This window comes from Aythya marila, assembly GCF_965140915.1.
Source record: "Aythya marila genome assembly, chromosome: 4".
Lineage (NCBI taxonomy): Eukaryota > Metazoa > Chordata > Aves > Anseriformes > Anatidae > Aythya > Aythya marila.
The window spans coordinates 30,463,747-30,486,484 of record NC_139045.1 but is presented as its reverse complement, the minus strand read 5'-3'; the positions used below and the strand labels follow the sequence as shown (position 1 = coordinate 30,486,484).

Below are 22,738 nucleotides of genomic sequence, written 5' to 3'. Positions count from 1 at the left end.
TATAGATAGTGATGAAGGAGACATTTAAGTATCACAGATAAGTGCAGTCATCTAAGCAGAACCCTATGTCATCTATGTGCACAGAATATCATAAGGACTAGGTGGCTACAGTTGAACACATCGAAATTCCAATGCAACGGTGGTAAGAGCTTTAAGATCTTCACTGTAACACATCTGAAGCCTTAGAGATTCTAGGGGTACTCCTCACTGTTTTCTGAATTTTCAAATAGAGGTGGCAGCAGCAATCCCTCTAACCTTGAAATGATAAAAAAAAAAAAAAAGATAAAAAAAAAAAGCCCAGCTACTTAGTGACATGGGTCACCATGAACATTGTCTGCACCCATTCCTCTTTAAATATGGTTATTTAAAGGTCTTTGTCCAGTTATTCAATGCCAACTTGAACTTTGTACCTACCAAAGGGATAACTTCACCCTCTGTAATCACAGTTTCTTGAAATAAAAATGTCTGACAGAAGCATTTAGGACTGTCAGACAGCAAGGACACGTCAAACGTTGAGAGGATGTATTTCATTTGGAATCTACGCTTGATAGTTTGTTCTTAGCACATACATGTACGTTAATACTGCCGCTACAATGTTCTCAAAGCAAAAACAAATAATATGAGGTTGGTTTTTGTTTGTTTTGTTTTCCCTGCTGCAGATCCCAGAAGAAAAAGATGCTGGATTTATTCTTTCATGCACATGCTGTTGATGCAGTTAGGTGGTTCCAAGAGGTGGGCCAAACAGAAGTGAAGCATCAATCATCTTTTTTTACTGAATCACACTGGAGCTGAAGCTATGCATTTGTATTTTACTCTACAGGTTAGATGGAGAGATGATGTTGTAATCACAAGAAAGGAAGCTCCATGTGCTCTAAGTTACTCATTGGGTCTTATATTACATGGAAAGCTCCCTTTAGAAGATTATATAACAAAGTGTTTAGTCTTTTTATTGTGTTTACCATAACTCACCACTGCATAGTATGCATCTGACATAATTTATGTCAAAAAGACAGCTAAGCAAATGTTTTCCTTCTTCATAGCCACTGACTACGGATAATGTCTTTATGTTTCTTCTAAATACACTTGTTTCAGCCTTAGGCTGAGCCAAATCTTCAAAATTTTAACCCTTATCAACACTTTCCTAACACTACATTCAATAGGAACACACAGGATTGTTTAAGCCGTTTGGCTGATGGTTTCTACCAAAGACCTTTGATGTTCCCAGAATGGAAGGGAGTAGCTTGGGTGCAGTTCAGTCAAGCAGCTCTCAGAAACGTCATGGAAAAGAGAGGTAGTGAATTTATTGCACATGGCTCTGCATCTTAAAGCATCATCTTAAGTAACCTCAAAGGAAGAACATTCCTGGCTTTAAGAGTTAATTATTTAATTTCATGTGAAAGGAGTGCAAGAGCCACAGTACTACTCAAAGATTTTATACCATGTTACCACTGACAGCTTCCTTCGGTTTCCTAATTTTCTTCAGGCAAACGTTCAACATATTGCGCATTAACCAGAGAAGTTTGGGGGGTTCTTTCAAAACTTTTATAGTTCTGTAGGTGAAGCATTTACCTGCATCAACAAATTCACATTTGCAGCTGCCAAAAGCCTCAACCAACAAGAAAGAAAAGCCTACAGAACATACTACAGTTCATATTTGGAGTTATTAGAGGACTGAAGAGACATGGAAATGAATATACCTATCCCAAAATGAAGATGATGTTCAGGTGACATCGAGTATTCAACAGTCTGTCAGTTCCACATTCCACTTGTATATTGTAATCCATATAATCTTATCTACAGTAATTGCACTTTGGATTTGAGACACATTTCTCTTTTATTAGATATAATAAAAGTCAAACAGACTGAAATCACCTGATAATTAGAAAGAACAGCTGCCGCCACCACCAAGATGAACAACTGTTCCCATTCTGTGCACAGCAAGAGTGAGTTTGGCACACATTACTAATGTAAGCAGGATACTTTTTTTCTTTTCTTATTGCAGTTTTGTGATGTAACTCTGCGATGCACAACCTAATCACAACATCAGACTGCCTGGTAAAGGCAAGCGTAGCATACAGTGATAAAAGCTTTGTGATAAATGCCTCTGTGTCAGGAAGGCATGGATATAGCTTTCCTCCATGAAGACCATGTATGTTCTCAGAGACAGAAATCAACAATTTCAGAAACAAGCAACAATTGAGCAAAAAATCAGTCCCTCCTGGTCAAGGAGAGTTATGGCACCTCCCTGATGATAGGAGCTGTCAGGCACAGAAGTCTAATGGCCTAATGATTAAAACAGCGTTGAGGGGCTAGCATCATGAAAATAATGAACTGTCACATCAGCAAAAGAAGAGTTGCTTTTCTTCACCAGAAAAGCCGGACATGCAGAATGTAAATCCAGTGTCCCTCTGCTAGCTAGAAATTCCCTTATGTAAGGAAAATTTACCAGCAGTTCTGTCATCTGAACAACACTCCATGAAACAGCTAGGAGACTGCGTCCTTCTTTTGTATTCGTTTGGCTTGGTGGGGAATTGTCTGTTCATAACTTTTTTTTCAAATCAAAGCACACAAGGTGAAATCAAAGTGCACAAGACTGAATTGACTTTAATATTGCAGAGATGTATGTACCCATACCATCAACAAAATAACCTAAATCTATTCAGAAATAAATGCACGGATCTAGTTTCCACATAAAAAATTAAACATGGAGTAGAAAATAGCCATGCAGGATCACTCTGATCCAGGTTCAGGAAGCTACTTAAAGTGGAGGCTAAACTGGTACCTTCAAGGTATCTGCAAGGTGTTATGCTCGTTCTAGATGAAAAGACCTCACAGAATAGCTGAAGTGTTGGAACTGACTTTTGAGAAATCCAAATGCAGAGGCCACGCCAGTCAGATGTAGGTTTCTAGCCACAGAAACAGACAAAAATTTTGCCAAAGCTTCAGGATGCATCCAGGACATTTCTTACCTATCATTGTTTTCTCGTTATAGAACAAGCAAAAGAAGTGTTTTATATGGCTAGATGGGCTTTTGTTTTACTTTTCCCCCTATGTATGAGCAATATTGGAACGACTGACATTTAAGAAGCTTTTAATTATCTTAAACAAAGATACTCCATTGTATTCTCTCAGTGGTCAAATAAACTGACACTACAGAGCCCTACTACCTACAGAGAAGGCTTTTGCATTGCACAGAACATGCATCTTGAGAAGCAGGTGGAAGAACTGAGAATATGGGACAAGGACCACTGTAGGTGACGCATCAAGTCCTGTCATACACTTCAGAAGGGGGAGAAAGATAGCCTGTTACAAACTGCAGGATGTTGGAAAGAAAGCCTACCATCTCTGTGCTGCAGATTTTGGTTTCAGTCATAGGCTAGAACTATAGGATCAGGCCACTGTAAGCTCTAGAGTTACACTCACAATAACACATTAAATGTCGTGCTTTTTTTTTTTCTTTCTTTCTTTGTCACATAAACTTGGCTTTGGAGAAACTGTTGAGTACTCTGCAGAAACAATACTGATTTGTGCCTTTCAAGAAGGCAGAAACACAGTGGAGTCATAAATAGCATGGAATGCAGTTAAAAACCCTTAGCTTTTCCACAGAAAGTACTGGAAAGACATTAAAATAATTTTACTAAGCACTAGAACAGCTAAGAAATACAAGACATTACTTATAAAGAGATACTATTGTGATAACTTCATAACTACTGATAATGCAGTAACTTAATTGGCTTGTGTAAATTGTTTTACACAATTAAACTCTGCACTTCAGTTATTTCCTCCACTTGTCAATTTGCATCAAAAAAAGGTACACTTTCCCTTCCTTTAGTGAGATTGTTACTGAATTTAAACTGCAGGAACCCTATCTGTGCTTTCTCTTTTGGTTAAAAAAAAAAACAAAATCTTTTTTCCCTCCCAGAGGGTCATATCTTCCAAGCCAAAAAGCACAGTATGTCCTCAAAAGTGCACATACCAGGATTTGCATACATACAACTTCCTGGTATCCATACACATGTATGAGCATGATAAAATTACAAGTGAAGATTATGAGTGACTTATTACTGTTTTTCGATTTGAATAGTGCTTTTGTCACCTTGTTTACTTAAAATAAATGTACTCCCATTAAAATACTATTCAAGTTTAATATTTAAAATATTTTAACTTATCTCACTTTTTTCTTTGCAAGTGGATGAATGAGTCACCCAACCTGGATTTTCTTTCATTTGCTACTTCACTCTGCCATATGCAAAGAAAAGAAAAAGCTACGTTTTCATTAAAAAAAAAAAAAAAAAAAAAGTTGTGCAAAGGGAGTGCACTCATCTGAGCAAAGGTATGCTTATAGTTCTTAGTATTTTATATTTGACATGGCCTTGACAATTATTCCCTTCATTATTATGAAGATGATATCTGTCCGTCTGTTGTGAACCTCAGCTTCCACATTAAAGCTAAGCGCAAAAGTAACCTCTAAGAAATACAAATTTGTAATCAAACATTGATATGAGATATAAAAACAAGTGAAGACCAATTAATTAGAAAAACTGAAAGTAACCATCAAATAAGCATCCAAAAAGGAAAAAAAAAAAAAAAATTAAATTAAATTAAATTAAAAAACAGAACTATTTGGAAAAGAAGGTCTTGTGTGAAATACCTCCCCAGGAACACATCAAAACAGGATATACCAAATGACATGTTTTATCTGTTAATTTACTGAAAGGAGTTCAGACAATACACCATTATTCATATGTTCATTTTTTTTACGATCTGTTATTTCTATGGCCGATAGATATGGAATAAAAGAGATTAGGATCTCTCCTCTTTCACCCACCCACAGGAAGCTCATACAACATCTGCCCCTGTTGTCACAAAATACCCACAACGTGACCAATCAGACAGCTTGGCTGAGAACTACATCCATCCATGTGCGTAGTGTTCTGGTTGTTTCTCTCCCAAGCTAAGCAGCCTTCAAATACTAATGACTGGAAGGAAATATAGATTCAACAGAAACCTGTGCTAGTCATTTAGCGGACAGAATACTTACTGAAGTCATGAAAAAAACAATACCGTTGGAGAATATCAAACAATGAATTACTTTAAGTGCTGTTTTTCATAGAAAATTGAGAACTTGACCATTAAAGGCCATTAAAGTATTGTCTGGTAGTTTTGTTTGAACAGGGATGCTGTACCTTGCATCTTGACCTGAATTACACGTCATGTAACGTGCTTATCTATTTTTTCCTCTGTAAAATTAGATACTCGTTCCTCTAACATTGATAGTAGTATTTTCCCAAATGTCAAAACCTTCAGCTTAGACATAACAATATTAATCATTCCACATTTCTGTATCCTTGTGTATCTGGGGCGCTGATATTGAATGCAGATGGAGAATGGGGGGCCTCCAAAGCTTTCAAGCATAAAATGACTTTCTAGCACTGCAAATAAAATCAGAAGCTAATAGCTTAAGAGATGCATTTTTATAAATACATTGACATGCAGGTGTCATTTTTGCAAAAGCTGAGAAATACTCTTGTTCCATCCCCCACACCTTCCTTCAGATATTGCACAAGTTTAAGCAAAAGTAAACTTACTTGCAGATGTCATCTTCTGGGTCCTCAAGCCCAAATCTTTCGTCAAAAGTAAGCTGTATCCATACATTTTCATCTACTGCTACTAATCTCCACACTAGTACAGTGTTGCGCGGGTATGTATGTGGAAACTTGGGGCTGTGAATACTTCCATTAGTAGTCACAGTAATTATCTTCTCATGCTGAGGATCCTGCACTCCTACAATAAAGAGAGAAAACATGCGTCAATATTACATTTCTTCTCCTTTTCCTAAAGTGTCTCTATAGCATGCACAGAAAAAGGCCTTCTGTTTTGTTCGCTTCTTCAAAGGAATTCCTGCATGGAAAAATATATATAGTAAAAACAGACAAAGAGATAAATAACATTTTGCTGGCAAAAAGTTATTCAAGCCCAAGCCTCAGCTGATGTTCAGAAAACAGAACGCTAGTTCAAGTGGAGGTAAGAGAAATGTGTCTGTATATTTCCTTAGACTGCCAAGACTTGAACCCAAGATAAGAGTCGCACAGAAACCCAGCAACCCAAGGGACTACAGCACACAGGCTGCCAATGGCTTCAGTCCTTTGTTACTGGAAACTGCGGAGATCACACAAGGTACAGGGAGAGGTCTGCTCACACCTTACAACTGCCACAGAAGGACTGGTTTCAATTTGTCTCTTGTGAGTGGAGACTTATATTTGTTGGGTCTGGTGATAAGGATTTTGATGGCAGCCTCCCTGCTGAGGGCTACATCAGAACAGTTACCCTGATACAGGAACAAAGCTGGGACATGCTATGAGAAAGCCACCAAGTATATGAAATTAGACATTTACTGACAAGCCCCAATAGAGGGCATTCCTCAAAATTCTTCAGTATTGTTAGACTACAAAACACATGTAAAATTAAATGCCTTATGTGGCAGCAAATAAATTCAAAAGAAATAAGCCAACTACTTTTGATTTTAAAGCACACAGAAACTATGAAACTACTTCATAAAAAACAAAACAAAACAAAACAAAACAAAAAAAAAAAAACAAAAAACAACAACTCTTCAGGTGATGAATTCACAACTGCGAGTGGTTACCAAACAGAAAGGACTCCTTTGGTCAGCAGTAGCAGGGACTATCAGGGACACACAACAGCTCTCTTCACAATACCTCAAACAACCTCATTCCCAAGTGCCCAACATTCCCAGGAATTCATACTCAGCAGCTGGAATCAGCTTATAGGGGGGATTTAGCTGCAAACAGCAGGCACTGACCTAATCTGCATACCTTTCAACATCATGACATGCAATGACAGGATCCCTAATTGACAAAATTTAATTCCATAAGCACATCAAAGTATATAAAAAAAGCTATAACACAAAGCTTCTACTGTATTTAACATTCGCTTAAAATTTGGGTACAGGCAGGTTTGACATTGCAGGCAGTAAATCATAGGAATCATCAGTTACCTAATTAATTTATTAACTACATATGCTTGTAGTTTTATACTGGAAAATAATTCACATTCTTTTTGACAATTTGTTTCACTCTGCAGTTAGTTACTTCATTTTCATTTGTTTTATAAGCAGCATTACGATGAAGACACATTTAGAGCTATGTAAGATGTCTATGCTTCAGTCTACAATGAAAACATACACTGCAATTGTTCCTTATTATAACTACATGTGAAGGCTGACAACTAAATGAATGTACTGCAAGAAAAGAAGGCCACAGAAACAGCATTGCAATTTTAAAAGAATTAATCTATACTTAAATGTACTTTAAAGTCTGTCAGACTTTTGCCTTCTATTCTGATGGACTCGTGCTTTCTACTTGTGGTATGAAAATGGAAATTTTTCTTTTAAGTGGAATTGCTGGTTATATAAGCTTGATGGAGTGTGGTTTTGCCAGTATCCACACACAGAACTGACAGTACAGTCTTGTGTACACATAAGGGAGGACAGCACGCAGTAATAAGAAAGAAGCACAAACAAAGGAGGCATGAGAGACAAGGTTCCTAATTTAGACACTTCCCTGGGTTTTTGTTAGCTGAGTCACAAGCATTTTTTCTCCAACGTATAGCATGTCAGCTAAGAGCTCCACATTAAACACAGCAGCCAACAATAATAAGTGACTTTCCCAGAGATTGGTACACCAGAGTGTTATTTCCAAAGTATGCAGAGGAACACCATCTCACTGATGACACTATATTCAGTGGTTCTTTTTGTCTTTAAAAGCACACGCGGGATTACAAATCATGTTGTATCTCACAACATAGCAAGCGTTTCATTTGCTATCATCGATACAATGATAACCACAGCACTGCAAGTAGTCCAGGCATATCAAATGAGAAGTCACTAAAAAGGGCAAAAGAACAAAAAGGCATATTGCAATTTAGTGAACAGGACTTGCCTTCAACTCCTTAATTTGTGAAGGAAAAATGTGTTTTACATACAACGTTGTTCCACAAAAACATCACATTCTCACACACATCACTTGCTCCATTTCAAATATTTGCTCTCGCACAGTGGAATTTCTTCTCTTACAAAAGAATTATTTTGTATGACTACAAAGGCAAGTAATTGCTGTCACTGGAGATTTAAGCTTGCTATTTGTCTTCAGATAAGCTGCAATATTCCTTTTTATCCATTCTACGTAAACAAATTGTGCCACCATACCATAAAAAGCTAGACTTCTCCTTCTGAGTTCATGCATGTTCTGAAAATTTCTTTTGAGTAAATTGTCTAAAGAGCACGGCCACCTGAACTTGGCTAAGTTGACACTATAGTGCCTATTTTTATGTGTGCGCGTGTGTGGAATGGCTTTACAATTATTGCCTTTATTTTTAGGGATAAATCAATCCACCTTACTCTTAAAAAGGAGTAACAAATTCAGCCAGATTTACAGCAATCGTCTGTGTAACTCCAAAGATACATGTATCAGTCCCTGCTGCCATGACCTGTCTGCCTTTCTGTTTAGCAATCTCCACCCCCAAAAAGAAAAAAAACATTTATATGATTGCACAGACAGCACTGATCAACTCAGAAGCATCTGACTGGGTGAGACTAAGGCAGGAGAGGCACCATCCCAGCTTGGGGGCAGCACTACAACTTGAGCGCAACAAGACAGACAGTGGCTTCAGTGAGAAGCTTCTTTGAGAGATGGGCTACAGAGATCACTTGCAGCAAAAGGTTCTGGAAACGGGGCACACCGGATGGGGAACAAACCCCTAAGCCAGCCCTGGGATATGACACGGTTACAGTTATTAGGGAAGGACAGCACACACTTCACAGAGCCTGAAGCTGAAGAATGAGTCGCTGCAGTTGTCTTTGATGTGGTGCAAGATGCTATCACCAGATTTATATATCTATCAATGTAGAGAGCCTGTCCCTGAAAATTACAAGATTCCAGGCATTCTGAATGCACGGCAGTGCATTACCGTTTCACTGCAATGGTAACAGATGAAAAACCACAGTATCACCAAGCAGATCAGCAGATGCCACTGTAAACTGAAATTAAACCCACCGACGAGACAAGCTCATTCCTGCCTACTTCAAAGTAGGCCTCTTTCCCCATGGGCACAATACATTTCACAAAGATCAGCGCTGACACTTCTTAAATATAGCAAATACCTCTTCTCAGTACATTATAATCACTACATCTTAGCGAGGGTCACAGGTAAAACTTGGACAAACCGAGTGCAGCTCTGGAGACTGAAGAGGAGCACCAAGGAAGGAGCAGAGAAACGGCCTTGGCCTTGGGTGCTGCCGTGCTGAGGGCAGGTTTGCTGCTGAGGTGGGCAGTACTGATAACAGCAATTTCCAAAGCTTTCTGCCAAACCTCCACTAAGTTCAGAAAGCAACTTTTCTGTAAATAGGACAAGTCCTGCTAATCACAGATTATTAGTAGATATTTCATTGATTTTATTCAGTAGCCCTTAATTAAGAATAGCAGCTTTTAGGCCTTCAGAAATCACCTTAGACCATATATGACTATCAATGCTTGAAAAACAATGTCAAATTCAAAGAAAATTCTCAACTCTAAATATTTATGGATTAAGATTAGAGCTTTTTCTGCTATACAGTAATGTTGTAGTATGTGAGAGTCCTCTGACTCAAAACTCAGTAACAAAAGATGACAATAACTATTTGTTCATTACCACAGAACTTCAAAAAGGATGCATTTTTATTATTTGAAAGGATTTCCTGCAACAATCCCATAACTTTTTTTTTTTTTTAACACCATATCATGTACAGAAACAGACTTTGTAGAAGAAATCCTTTGAAATGTAACATAACATGCTCTTTTTTCCTTTTTAGCAAACTTTGAAAAAGCAGCAAGCCCACTTTCAAAAGTAATAAGGAAGGGAATACAGGAATACCTCTTTCTATCCTCTGTCTCTGGTTCAGTTGCCTCCAGGCATTTCATAGCTATTATCTGAATGTAGCAGTTGAAATGAAATTTAACTCTTTTGTCAGGTACAGAGGAAAAACTGGAAGATGATCTGTTACTGGCAGAAAATCGAAGACAAATACCTCAGCTCAATATTGTTCAATGTGTAAGATAGGTATCAAGCTAAAAGCACCCAAAATCATAAGGATGCTGCTTGGAAAGGAGCTGTGGAGACCTCCAGTCCAAGCTCCTGGCTGGGTTACAACTGCTCACACAACAGCAGGTCACTCCACTGAGGCATTTCTTAGCCAACACCCAAAAACTTACATAGATGGGAACTCCACAGTTCCTTTGGATAACCTGCTCCAGTGCCATACTATCTTTCCAGGGTAAGATGTTTTCCTAATGTCCAATCTGAACCTCTCAACTTGCAATTTCGAGTTGTGTTTCTCTTGGAGGAGGAGGTTGTTTTGTTTTTATGTGCACTGTGGCCTGCAAGAAGAGTTTAACTTGGTCATGGCTTGTAACCGCTCTTCAGGCAACTGTAGGCCTGCTATCAGACTGCCACTAAGTCTTTTCTTCCCCACCTAAACAAGCCCAGCTTCTTCACCCTCCTCCACTAGCTGCCAGCCACCATTAGTCCTGGGCCTTAGAGCCTGGCAGCCCAGCCAGTTTTCAGGCTACCCAGCAAGCAGTCAGCTCTTCCAAACCGGAATGCCTCAAGTACCACAAGAAATGCTTTTGAAGCACATAGGGTTTGTTTTCATTATCACCTTTTCAAGTAGCGAGCAAAGAAAACTTCACACAGGCTTGCTGTATCTACTAAGATAGCTTTCTTAAGTAGTATGGTTTGTGGCTTCTCTGGGTTAAATCTCCAAGACACATCAAGCCTTTGGTGGAGTTTCCATTCTGAGTTGTTTCGATGCTTTGATATAGCACCTATTTGAAATGCTGATGTGATTCTTCAGCTATTACTAAGAAGAAACCACAGAGAGAAGTGTACAAACCTGTAACACAATATACACGTATGAGCTGTCAACTGTCACTTCATAAATTCACCTTCTGACTAGAAATCTGCTAATTTAAACAAGTACTTGCCACCAAAACTAAGCAAACATAACAAATACAAACTTACAAAGTACTATATGGATTTAAAGTAACGAATCAGAGACGTGCAGGAGAAATATTACATCTTGTTCAGATTATTCCTCCCTCTAACACACTTACACATATGAAAAAAGCATGTAAAAAAACTCAGCTCACACAACTTGAGATGAATACAGAATTGTATTTGTTTTTACTATCACTTTTTAATCCTACAATTTATCCTATTTCTTCTTTCCTTCAGTTATCATTTTGAGTTCAGACTTTTAGTGTTACCTGAGGCACTGAATAACATATGATTTATCTGCTGGCTAGTCCTTCTCCTGCAGCTAGGACATTATGTGAAGAGGTACACACAGACAAGACAAGCAGAGAAGAACAGCAGAACTGATCTTCAGGAAGCCAGGGTTTTGGAAGCTGACCAATGAAGAAAGGACAAAAGGAAGGATAAGAAAGCGAGGGGGGCAGACATCACTGGAGAGCCAAGCGAGGAACTGTAGTAACAGATGTAATGAAGTTTCCAAACAGCTGCATGACTTAATGTCTTGCAGAAGATAATCATGACTAGTCATACACTAACAAACCTTCTTTGATTCCAAATTGCATCAAGAAACAAAAATGAGTTTATACTTTATTTTACAAGTTTATACTTTATAACCTTCAAGTATTCTGCCAGCCCTTTGCCTAGTGCTCTGGCTTCTGCTCAGAGATGAGGATGTCAATTAAACAGTTTTTTGTGTGTGTTTTTTTTGTTTGGTTGGTTGCTTTTTGTTTGTTTTCTTCATCCTGTGCATGGCAAATCTTTTCAAAAATAAAAGAAACCTCTATTAAGATCTTTTTTCAGACCAATCACTCTTGGAAGGCAATCTTGGTTCTGAAATTCTCAATACCTTTTAAAACTAGATAAATACTGTATTTTAGCCAAGATAAAGAATTCCTTTTGCTAAATGTTAGATGAGGTAACTTTCTGGTGTTATCACATGCTCTAAGATCTAATTACTCTGGAGTGTTTCAATAAGCACTTTATTCCAACGTCCACAGGTAAAGTCTTGGCTTCACTGGAATCAATACTCAAGCTGGCTTGAATATGAAAGGCATTCCATCTCTATTAAATACTTAATGCTGTTGGAATAATTACTTTATAATAGACTGATAATAATATCATCTGCTTTCTTCAGTCATGGGCCAACAATTATCCTGAAATAAATATGAATATGCAAAATACCAACAATCCTCTAACAAATAGGATTCCAGTCAAGGACTGCGCCCTAGTGCCATCCTCTTCCATTAAACTACAGAGCTGCTACTTTGAGTGACCCAAATCTTCTCAGACAGATAAAGCTGTAATTAAGGACAGAAAATTCTGCACTCTTTCCTCAACCCAAAACCCTTTAGATAGCTAGTGAATTAAACCAGAATCACGATTTCTGCTGGAGATGGGAATGAAGAAGAAAGTATTTCCAACACAAAGTTTAATGAGGACTACACTACAGCTGATTCCAGGAAGAGCACAATTATTCGTGGGTGCACTGTTATTCCAAAATGCACACTACAACTGTCCACTCTAAGATCAAAAAAGGTATTGATAATTGTAAGAATGTACATATTTAAAAGACTACAGACTGGGTATAAAAGAGTCCACTTGACAAATGAAGATGGAATAAAACATTAAGAAGTGACCAATTCCACATCTGTAATTTTTAAGCAAAAAGAAAGCACATTAGACTATCATTAGAAGCACAAACTTCAGCAGTATCTTTATGCTGTTTCTTCTGAAGATTATTTCATTGGTCTATATGGTTTAGATAACAGCTAGGCATGTAACTCATCTATATGTCACTACTGTATTAGATTCAGTGGAAGAATTATTCAAAGTTCATCAGTCAAGGTGAATGAGATAGAAATAAAAGTACTTGCATGCACAGCAGAAGAACAGCTGTTTATATCCTTATTTTTCTTTTCTTTAAATGCTTTGCAATTCATTTGTATTGTTGTGATGACAAAAAAAAAAAAAAGCCATAATGATCTGTACCTACTCTTTTATTTATTTTTTATTCCTAGAAGAGGAGGGGCGTAAGAAGGGGAGGGAAAGGAGGAAAAAAAAAAAAGGGGGGGGGGTGGAGAGGAAAAAACACCATTCTGAGTGAGTCACTCCCTTTATCCTCTCAAGGACTAGCAGATAGTAAACAGCTTCATGATCAAGTGTCAAGGGCAGACAGCAGATACAATCAACCTAAATACCTGACCTTCATCCATCAACAGTGTGAGGTCATCACCACTTCCTCATCTTCCCACAACAAAACCTCTTCCACTTCCTGAATTTCTTATAACAAAACCTTTATTAACATTAGTCTTTTCTTCTATATTCCAGAGAATATATTCAATGCGTTACATAATCCATATATTCAATGCGCTACATAATATTTTAGATGTTTTCAAAATCAGTTTCAAAATTTTCTCTTTCACTGACAAATAGGGAAGTTTTACATATTCTGCACTTCAATCCCTCTATATAAAATGACATGAACTGATGCTGAAAGCTGTCAGACAAAGTTGAAACAAAGCCTAACAGTATATATTTTCCAGGTATCTTGTGAAAATCAAAACAGCAAGAGTTTCAGTATTTTTTAATAATAAGCAGGTAAAATGAGTAGTCTTTGATGATAATGGAGCTCAGAAAGGGAGGAACTTCTGAAAGCTACATACCCAAGTGTTAACAAACACTAACAGTCTGGGACAGGGGGAATTGTGAGTCTCCTTGAAAAAGTATAACTTACTATACATGTACATGGAAAACGTTTTCAATAACAGAGAAATGCTGTAAGGGTTAATGCTGAAAGAGAGCAGAAAGCAAGAACAAACAGTAAACTAGTAAAGAGTTGTCCAGCTGTATATACTTACACCTACTAAGAGATAACAAAGTTATTTATTTACTCTAAAGGAAAAAAAAATCTTAAATGTTTGGGAAATTTGTGTGGAAAAGCTAGTGAATATTTTTGAATATGAAATCTTTCCAATAGTTCTGCTACTCAAAACAGTTACCTTTTTCAAAGCTTTGCTAAATCAGTTTCCGGTAGGAAAAAAAGCAAACTAAATTCTTAATTAAACACAATCAAAACAACAAAAATGAGTACTAAAATGGTACCTATGGCAACAACAGAGGCTCAAGTGAATGTGAACAACATCATATATAAATGTTCAGACCTGGCATTTTGAATTTGTTTTCAATTTTATTAAGACAGAACTTAAAAACTACACCCAAAATAAGCTTTGTTAGTACTGGAGACCACACGCATGCACACACACGGTATCAGTCTGTCTTGAAAAACTGTACAGTCTGAGCAAGGTAGAAACAAGGGAACAAGCAGCATTGCTAGATTGTGCATGGCACAGGAAAGGTTACAAGTCCAAAAAGATAACTTCAACAAAACCACTAAATGAATCTGGATCTCTTTTAATCTCAGTTAGAAGCATTAGTTTCAATGCCAGCTCTTAAAACCTTGTATCTCATTTTCTGGTACTAGATATGGCTGCCAGTATGCTTTTAAATTCATGTGATTCATGTCCTTTACAAAAAATTCCTCAATCTGACCCAGTTGAATCTTGATCTCAAGTCAGACTTTGTTGAAAAGCAAGGCTTAATTTTATTATGCCCTTTTTCTTTATGGTTCCTTCAGTTTATATTGTGCAGCACTTGTTAAGAGCAGATACTAGTAAACATTTGGGAAAAAGATTATCCATGGTCCATGCGGAATTCAGCCTGAATAAATAGACTCCATGGATATGGTATGTGTTAACTAGCTACATCTCATTTTAGCTTTTATTCAGAGTGAAAAAATATAAACCTGTCTTTAACAGGTTTCAGGAGGTAAAAAAATAAAAAAAAAAATCCCTAATGTTCAGAAATACCAGTCCTGAAGTGTATTGCTTTGCTTTTTCCATTATTTTGGTATTTGCGTGGATTTTGCTTTTAATTCTTCCACAGTACAGCACTATAATGATAGTGATTCAAGTATTTATAAAGATCACCAATCATATTTCAAGTTCTGAAAATAAACTGTTCTTCAAAAAACTGTTCTCAGAAATACTACTGCTCAACTAGAGGAAAATATAACTCTCAAGGATGGTAAACATTTTTAGTCAGAAAATTACAGTGATGAAATTCTGTAAGAGGAGACAAAAGAAAACCAAAGATCTAAGGGGTTTTTGTACACTGCAATTGAAATGTGACTACAGCACATCGAGAGCTAGATCTAACTATATAGCAAGACTAACCAACTATAAGTGAATCCAATATGACATTCAGTTCACTGTTAGAAACGCAGAGGGTCCTAAGCAAACTTATCAAGTTTGTGCCAAACTTTTTGTACAGAAATAACATTGCTACTGGAAACTCTACAAGCCAGATTAAAGCTGCCCGAGGCTCGCGCTGTATGTACAGAAAACGTACCTCTGGCATATCTCTATGTCAGAAAGGCAAGAAACAAAGAAAGTACTATAACAAATTTATATGGGATCTAGTTAGGTTATTTTCGGAACTGGACTACACCATAGTCTCAGCTACAGAGATACAAACCATTCCATCTTTAATATCTATTAAAGTAAAAAATATTTTAGCCGTTACTAACCTGCTAAAACAAAACTTTTGGAAGACCATAATGCCTTCATCTCATTACAATTTGATTCCTACGAGATGATTTGGAAGAAAATAGTTATGCAATATAAGTACCGATCTACAGGAATGTCTATAGTGCAACTGTTACTGAACTGGAAGAAATTTAAGCAGAAAGAACCCAGCTTCAGTGAGCATGACCATAAAGGTGTCCGAGAGCAGCCACAAAGACCAGTATCTCATGGCATGGGTAAAGCAGTAGACTTTTAAGCAAAATCACTTCCAAATGACTCTTTTGCTAATCTAGTGTAGCAGGTGTTCTTGAGGAGGACTAACAGCAGGGTGCCAAGGACCATCGCAGTCGCAACTTATTTCCCTAAAAAGATTATAAGCCCTGCTGTATGAAAATCAACGGTATACTAAATCAGGCTTCAGTCCCCAGAGTGACCACAGTTCAACATATTTCACATTTAACTTGTTTATTGACATACAATTTGTTATTTCCCATTTCCCAGAAGCTCAAATATTTATCACTGGATCATCTAACATTACTTTCTGCCTACTTTTAATATCCGAAATCTTCCAGAATGCTTACATGGAATAATCTGAAAAAGCTGCACAATTGTAAAAATGAAAAGTGAGACTTGGAACTCTCAAATCACTCCAATATCCCTAGTTCAGGATAACTTTCCAATTTGTAAGCCTTTTTAAAACTACACAAGGGAACTATTTTGTTCCAAATAAGGGTCTTGGCAATGCTGTACAGAGATCACCTCTTTTAATGTAATTTGATCGTCCACAGCATCATATCAAAAGCTACTGTTCGGTTTGAAACCCAGTGCAACCTCCAAGTATGCCACTTTCCACAAGAGTCTTTCAGCTTCAGTACTGCTTGGAATCATATCTAATCAATCTATGGATATTCAGTCAGATGTGTCACTTTATATTTTTTCTTACGATCATGCTAAAACATCTGTAAAAGTTTTCAGCATTCTTAAACTTCTTCGGAAAACGCACATGGGTATGGTGGGGATGAGGGCTGGGGAAATCAAGGGTTAAAATGCATTTTACCTAATTCCCCTGCAATTCTAGAGAAAAAGCAAAGGGTATAAAATGAAAACAGACCCCTTGTCTTAGTGGTATGGCTTCATGACTGGCTTGAGTGGCCTAAGGGAACATGTCCACCAATAAATAAGAGATGCTTCTCTGATTACTTATATTAGGTCAGCTGTGTATTAGGTCAAGATATTTGATGAAAAACATTTCACAGTCCCTTCACATGCTTTTCAAATTGGGTTTTGGATGCCTAGTATGGTTAAGTCAATATCCTTGCTTGAACTCCTTAAGGTTGAAGGTGGAACTATTAATTTCACAGGCATAGAGCTGCATTTGTTAACTGTATTTTGAACAAGTTGAATCCAAAGTTCACATCATATTGCATGCATCTCAAGCTAAGGAGGAAGTTAAATCCCAGGACTCTATTTCTTAAAACAAGTAAAAGTGATTTTGCCCACGCACACTATAAAGTGACTTAAGTTTCAAACCCCATGCTGTAATTATAAGAGAACTGTGTACTTTAAGATAGAAGAAAGCTGTTATAATTTCAATGGATTGAAATTGTGCCTTATAGAAAGGCACTGCATTTCTCCAGTGCATAGCAGCAGGTTGCCATGCAGAAGAGAACAGCTTTTATAATCACAGATTAATCACAGAATTTCTAGGTTGGAAGAGACCTCAAGATCGAGTCCAACCTCTGACCTAACACTAACAGTCCTCCACTGAACCATATCCCTAAGCTCTACATCTAAATGTTTTTTAAAGACCTCCAGGGATGGTGACTCCACCACTTCCCTGGGCAGCCCATTCCAATGCCTAACAACCCTTTCAGTAAAGAAGTTCTTCCTAACATCCAACCTAAAACTCCCCAAGCAAATAAATAACATCTTGATGCACACTTCATTTATAACGTTATGCCCGAGAATTCTAATGTGTTCCCAACACAAGGTGTTTATCAATGATGCAAGTAGATGAAGCTGGTGATTCAATTGCAAAACAAGATAGGAACATCAAGCCCTCAAGCTTATGCTCTCACGTAAATTAGAACAAGCAAAACAATATATACAAAGTCTAACCCAGCACCAAAATTAATGGGCTGTTTGAATTGCTCGGTGATAAACAGTCTACAATAGCTAAGTGTGCAGATCTGAAGCACACGATGGCTGAAGAAAAAATATTTTTCATATCTAAAAAGTTCACCTCTGCAGAATTTCAGCAATACCGATATCTACAAGCTTTGATGTTCTCTAATTTTGCTTACTTAGCCTACCATAGCACTGCGTAAAGTATTATATATACACACAATGTTTAAGATGAATCTGAAATTTGTTAATTCAACATTTATTGAAATTTCCAGCCAAGTCAATCTTTTCTCCTTATTCCTAAAACACATTAGCTGAAGTCTATTTTATGAAAATCTTGCACAATAAAAAGAGTCCAAAGTGCTATAGCAGCTGTTTGAAACTGAAGGCTTTAAGCTAAGATTTTAATATGCCACAGGTAAAGTATTATCTGCACATCAAAGCCTCACTGCTGTAAAGAAATATGAAGTGCTGGATGCCAAATGTTGACTGTCTCCACTCTGAAACTGAATGAGAGCAAAGATTGCTGAGTGGCAAAAAAAAATCAACTGAGAACCTGGCTTTTAAAAAATAATATATAGATTACTAACACTTTAGAAGTATTTCAAATAACTAAGTACGGTGAAGAGTCTTGGCCTGCTGCAGCAAAAGCAGACAAGTTAAACAATGCCCTTCATAAACCTGTCTTGATAACTGGAGATTTTACTGTTTGAAGGCTCCTGCCTCGTTGACTTGGCTTCATGGAAATGATTTGATTTGCCTCTTGCTGGTTGCAATTTAAGTTAGCACAACTCACTTGCACAGTGACAGAATGATGCAGTTAGCTTCTGATAACTCTCTGTGAGAAGAGTATTTTAAAACATTGGCACTACACGTAGTTTTCCTGAAGATGATCACTAAACAAGCAAACAAAACCCAACCAAACAAAACAAAAATTCAAGCAAGGTTCAGAGGCAATTATTAAATCCAGAGCTGTCTTTCGTTCACCTCACTTAGGTGTGGGTCCTCAGCATGCCTAAGGGCATAAGAAGGCGAAGAGCAGAAAGAGGAGGAGGATTGGTATGTTCTGGTATTACCTATTTACATAAGATTAAATGTCTCTACGCACTTTACACTCCTTCTGGCTCAGGTGCTGCTATTCATCCTGCCACTGTGGTCCTTGTCTGTGGCCAGGGTAGTGCAACTGATGTACTGCAGAGTCCGTCTCAACATGATCAACCCTGTTAGCCAGCACATTACCAGCTATGTACTACTAAACATGTACATAGCTGGTAATGTGCTGGCTATGAAGCTACATGCTTCATGCCTGTTACATGCTTAACGACTAAGCTCAAACAAAAGAAATAAGGCAAACACCAACTTATCAATGTCATTTCTGAGAGTATAATACTCAATGCTCTGGTCTCTCAGTAAGGCCCTGCGTGTCTAAACAAGTGTTCAGACACCCAAGTCAGGTACTGAAAAAAAGTATAAGCTCCAATACATAGTCAAATATTATACAAATATATTGCACGAGTCCCACGTTACTAAAATGGTTCTTTTCACTGTGAGTGTCATAGACCCTTTGCACTGAGAAAAGTTTCAAATAAGCCTTTGAGTTGAGACATCATTGTTAAAATGAGAAAGGCTGAAACACAACAGATGAAAATAAATCGTGCTTTAAAACTGGACTTCTTTTAACCCTACTAAATACAGACTTGCTAAAAGAAACACTTTCCTTCATATGGTACTAACTTTAAGATTCTGGTTTCAACTCTCATTTCCACCAAAACCTTATTTCAGAGAGAACCTGAACTATCAACCTGTTAAAGATGATTAGAATAACCATGGACTGCATCCTGCAGTAACATACACATGTAGATAGGAAGAACTGATTTATTTATATATTTTAATAACAATTTAAAGTAGAAAAAATCCCTATATACAAAACTTTCACCTAAACTATTTAAACATTCTTGAATGAAGAATATGAGGCATACTGAGTTGACAGCTGCACAGAGAAACCATGTGCATTTATATATGGGAATTGACTGAAAAATTATGAAAAATACTTAGGCTCTTCAAGCAATTAATATCTGTTGTATTCAGCAGAAATAGCTCTGTGATCTGTAAAGTCTTCTCAGGTTTTATTCTTTGACCAACCAAGAAAAGATTTCTAGGAGTAGGATCTCATCCTAATCTTTTCCATGTTTATGGCTTGACTAATTATTGCTAAGTGCTCTTCTGGGAGCAGTATCAAATCTACTTGTAAGATCCAGGGAGTTCACAGCACAAATGAGAAAGTAATGAAGAAGAACACCAGCGCCACATTATCATCTCATTCTGAAATTGGCCAGATCTGATGAAGCAGCCTGATCCAACCAGAGTCTGGGCTAGCACACAGTCAGTATCTTTCTTTTCATACCATGGTAAAAAGCAATTTCTTTAAACTTGCTGGTCAAAACAGTAAGCAGGACGTGCAGTTTACAGTGGTGTTGACACTCTCAAGCAAAGAACAAATTGGCTCTTCTGGTGCACCATTTTCCTTGGCCACATCCTAACTACCTACTGTGTTAAGAGGATGCTACTTAACCGGGAGATAACAGATAGAGGAATTAATGTGTATTAGGACATTTCATACATTTAGCTTATTGATAGTATTTCCTCTGGGAGACTTTCCACAAGGACTGAAAGCTTCCACAAGAGTCTGCATTTGCACTTTGTCCAGCGTTGCTTATTATCCTTACTACTTCTAGGGACTAATCTAGGGAAATATTAGGCAAAAGCCCAATTGAAACAAAGTAACCTTTGTAAAGTAAAAATAGTATAGATTAATAAAGGGGCTGGAAGCACAGCTCCTTTCTTTACTTTGGCAGCTTTTCACTTACAGCTCTCTCCAACCCCCAACAGTCGGAAAATCAGTTTTCATTCCATTTGCTAGTACATCCTGCAGACGACAGTAAACCTGCTTTATCCATTTACAAAATCACTTGCCTTCCTTGCAATCACTGCTAAAATTCAAGCTGATAACAAAAACACTCACTCACTCTCAGGCACGCACCATTCCCCTAGCCCCCTGTGCCCTGCTATGGGACTAGAGCATCACTGGGGATACAGAGCCAGCAAACTGGACACCCCCTCACAGCTCAGCCCCAAGTCCTTCCTTGTTTCCTGAATCAAAAGCATTCAGTTCCAACCATTCGGATTTCCTAGTCTTGTAACTCCCTCCCTGGTACTTCTGGAAAATGATGCACAGAAGCATCGAGCCATATCAATACTTATCAGCACTTCCCAATTACATAGCCCAGGGACTTGTTAAATGCATCTTTTACAGCTTCAGTATTTACAGTTACTGTAAGAAGAGGAGAGAAAAACCTGCTTCCTTACTGCTGTTGTACATTTCATTTTAATAATATTTATTCAAATTCTGGTTTTGGGCCAAAACTATCGTCTCTCCATGTTAAAAGGCAGAATGTCTCTAAACCTTTGATTCTAACTCCCGTGTAAATATAAACGACAAAAACAACTAGTGACAAATACTTGCTGTGTCTATCTACTCACAGAGATAAATCCTGAAAGCTGATGAGAGCCATCCCCTTTTTCAACACAGCACGTAATTATCTTTTCACCAGGCTCGTATTACCAACCAGTCTGGGCTAGAAGACCAATCTTACATTGTTAACATAAATTCAGTTGTAATAATGGTGTAAGATTTCGTTGTCTTAAGTCAAATCACAATGTTAACCTAAAACAGTTAATGACCTCCAAATCTAAAGAACACACATTAAACTGCTCTTCTATGTGTATTAAACAGTTCAGCATTAAAGTCTAGATTTTACTATTATCTTACCATCAGAACACCAGATATTCAACACGCTTTAAAATTATTTATTATTTAAAAACAAAACAAAACAAAAAAACAGTAATCTGAGACTTTTTTTCACTATTAATACCTGAAAGTTTAAGAGAGCCACAGTCATTTGATGACACTATCTAATGGAATCCTTCTCATCTGCTCCTGCCCTCTTTTATTCCATTTACATTACAGCTGGTAATGTGGAAGAAATCCAGATGTTATGTAAAACAGCTGCAAATGTACTTCTATCTAAGCCTCCAGTGCTTTTACTCATACACAGAAAATGCTTATATTGTCATTGTCTATGAAAGCAGTGCACCAAAAAAAGAAAATAGGCAGCTGCTATGCCTTATTAACAGCAGCCAAAAGGAACCCTCAGCCAAACTATGATCTTGACCTAAACTTGGGTACCAGTTGGTTATCCAGTTATTCATTTAATGAAAAATTGTATTATTTTGTGCATCACTTCAGGGGCTTTTTTCCTGTGAATTACCATTTTTCACTGTATTTGACTTTTTCATTTTGATCCATGCACAACAGCACTACATACAAGTTGATCAACCCTTCTCTTGCAAGCCTCTTCAAATCCTGTTTAAACCTGCCATCCTAGTCCATTAATGAAAATGAAAGTCTATTTTTTCTCCCATTCCATTGCCTCAACATGAACTCATGTTGTTTCCAGTCACAATACAGTTTTTAGATAGACTGAGTGGAAATCCTGACTGGTCAAAGTATGAAAAAAAAAAAAAAAGAAACCCCAAATAAATGAAACTTGAACATTAATATGTGCACAGCATACAACCATGTTAAGCATAATTTATACAGAAAGTTCATGTTGTTGGTTTTGTTTTGTTTTGTTTTTAGTACCACGCTAATATCAGATTTGTGAAACAGAATAAGAAGTATCAAATATCAGTGTTTGCATACATGTTAAATATGAAAAATAGTATTTGACCAATATTGAATTAGAAAGTGAACCAATGACAGATTAGGATACAATCCGGTTAAACCTGGTATATTTGACAGTTTACATACGGATGGTAAAAAGTGATTCCAATTCTTTATGCCCAAACACACACACCAAACGTGAAGCAATACTTAACTGCTA

The 22,738-nt window shown here is 37.3% G+C and overlaps 1 protein-coding gene across 2 annotated transcripts in view; it reads right to left on the bottom strand.

The window, feature by feature from the left end:
• The window catches only part of PDGFC (platelet derived growth factor C), a 119,635-nt gene that overhangs the window by 44,294 nt on the left and 52,603 nt on the right, over window positions 1-22,738 (bottom strand). For both annotated transcript variants that reach the window (XM_082758776.1, XM_082758775.1), the window contains exon 3: window positions 5,589-5,784. In XM_082758776.1, coding sequence (XP_082614902.1) covers window positions 5,589-5,784 — 196 coding nt within the window. The remainder of the gene's footprint in view (window positions 1-5,588; window positions 5,785-22,738) is intronic.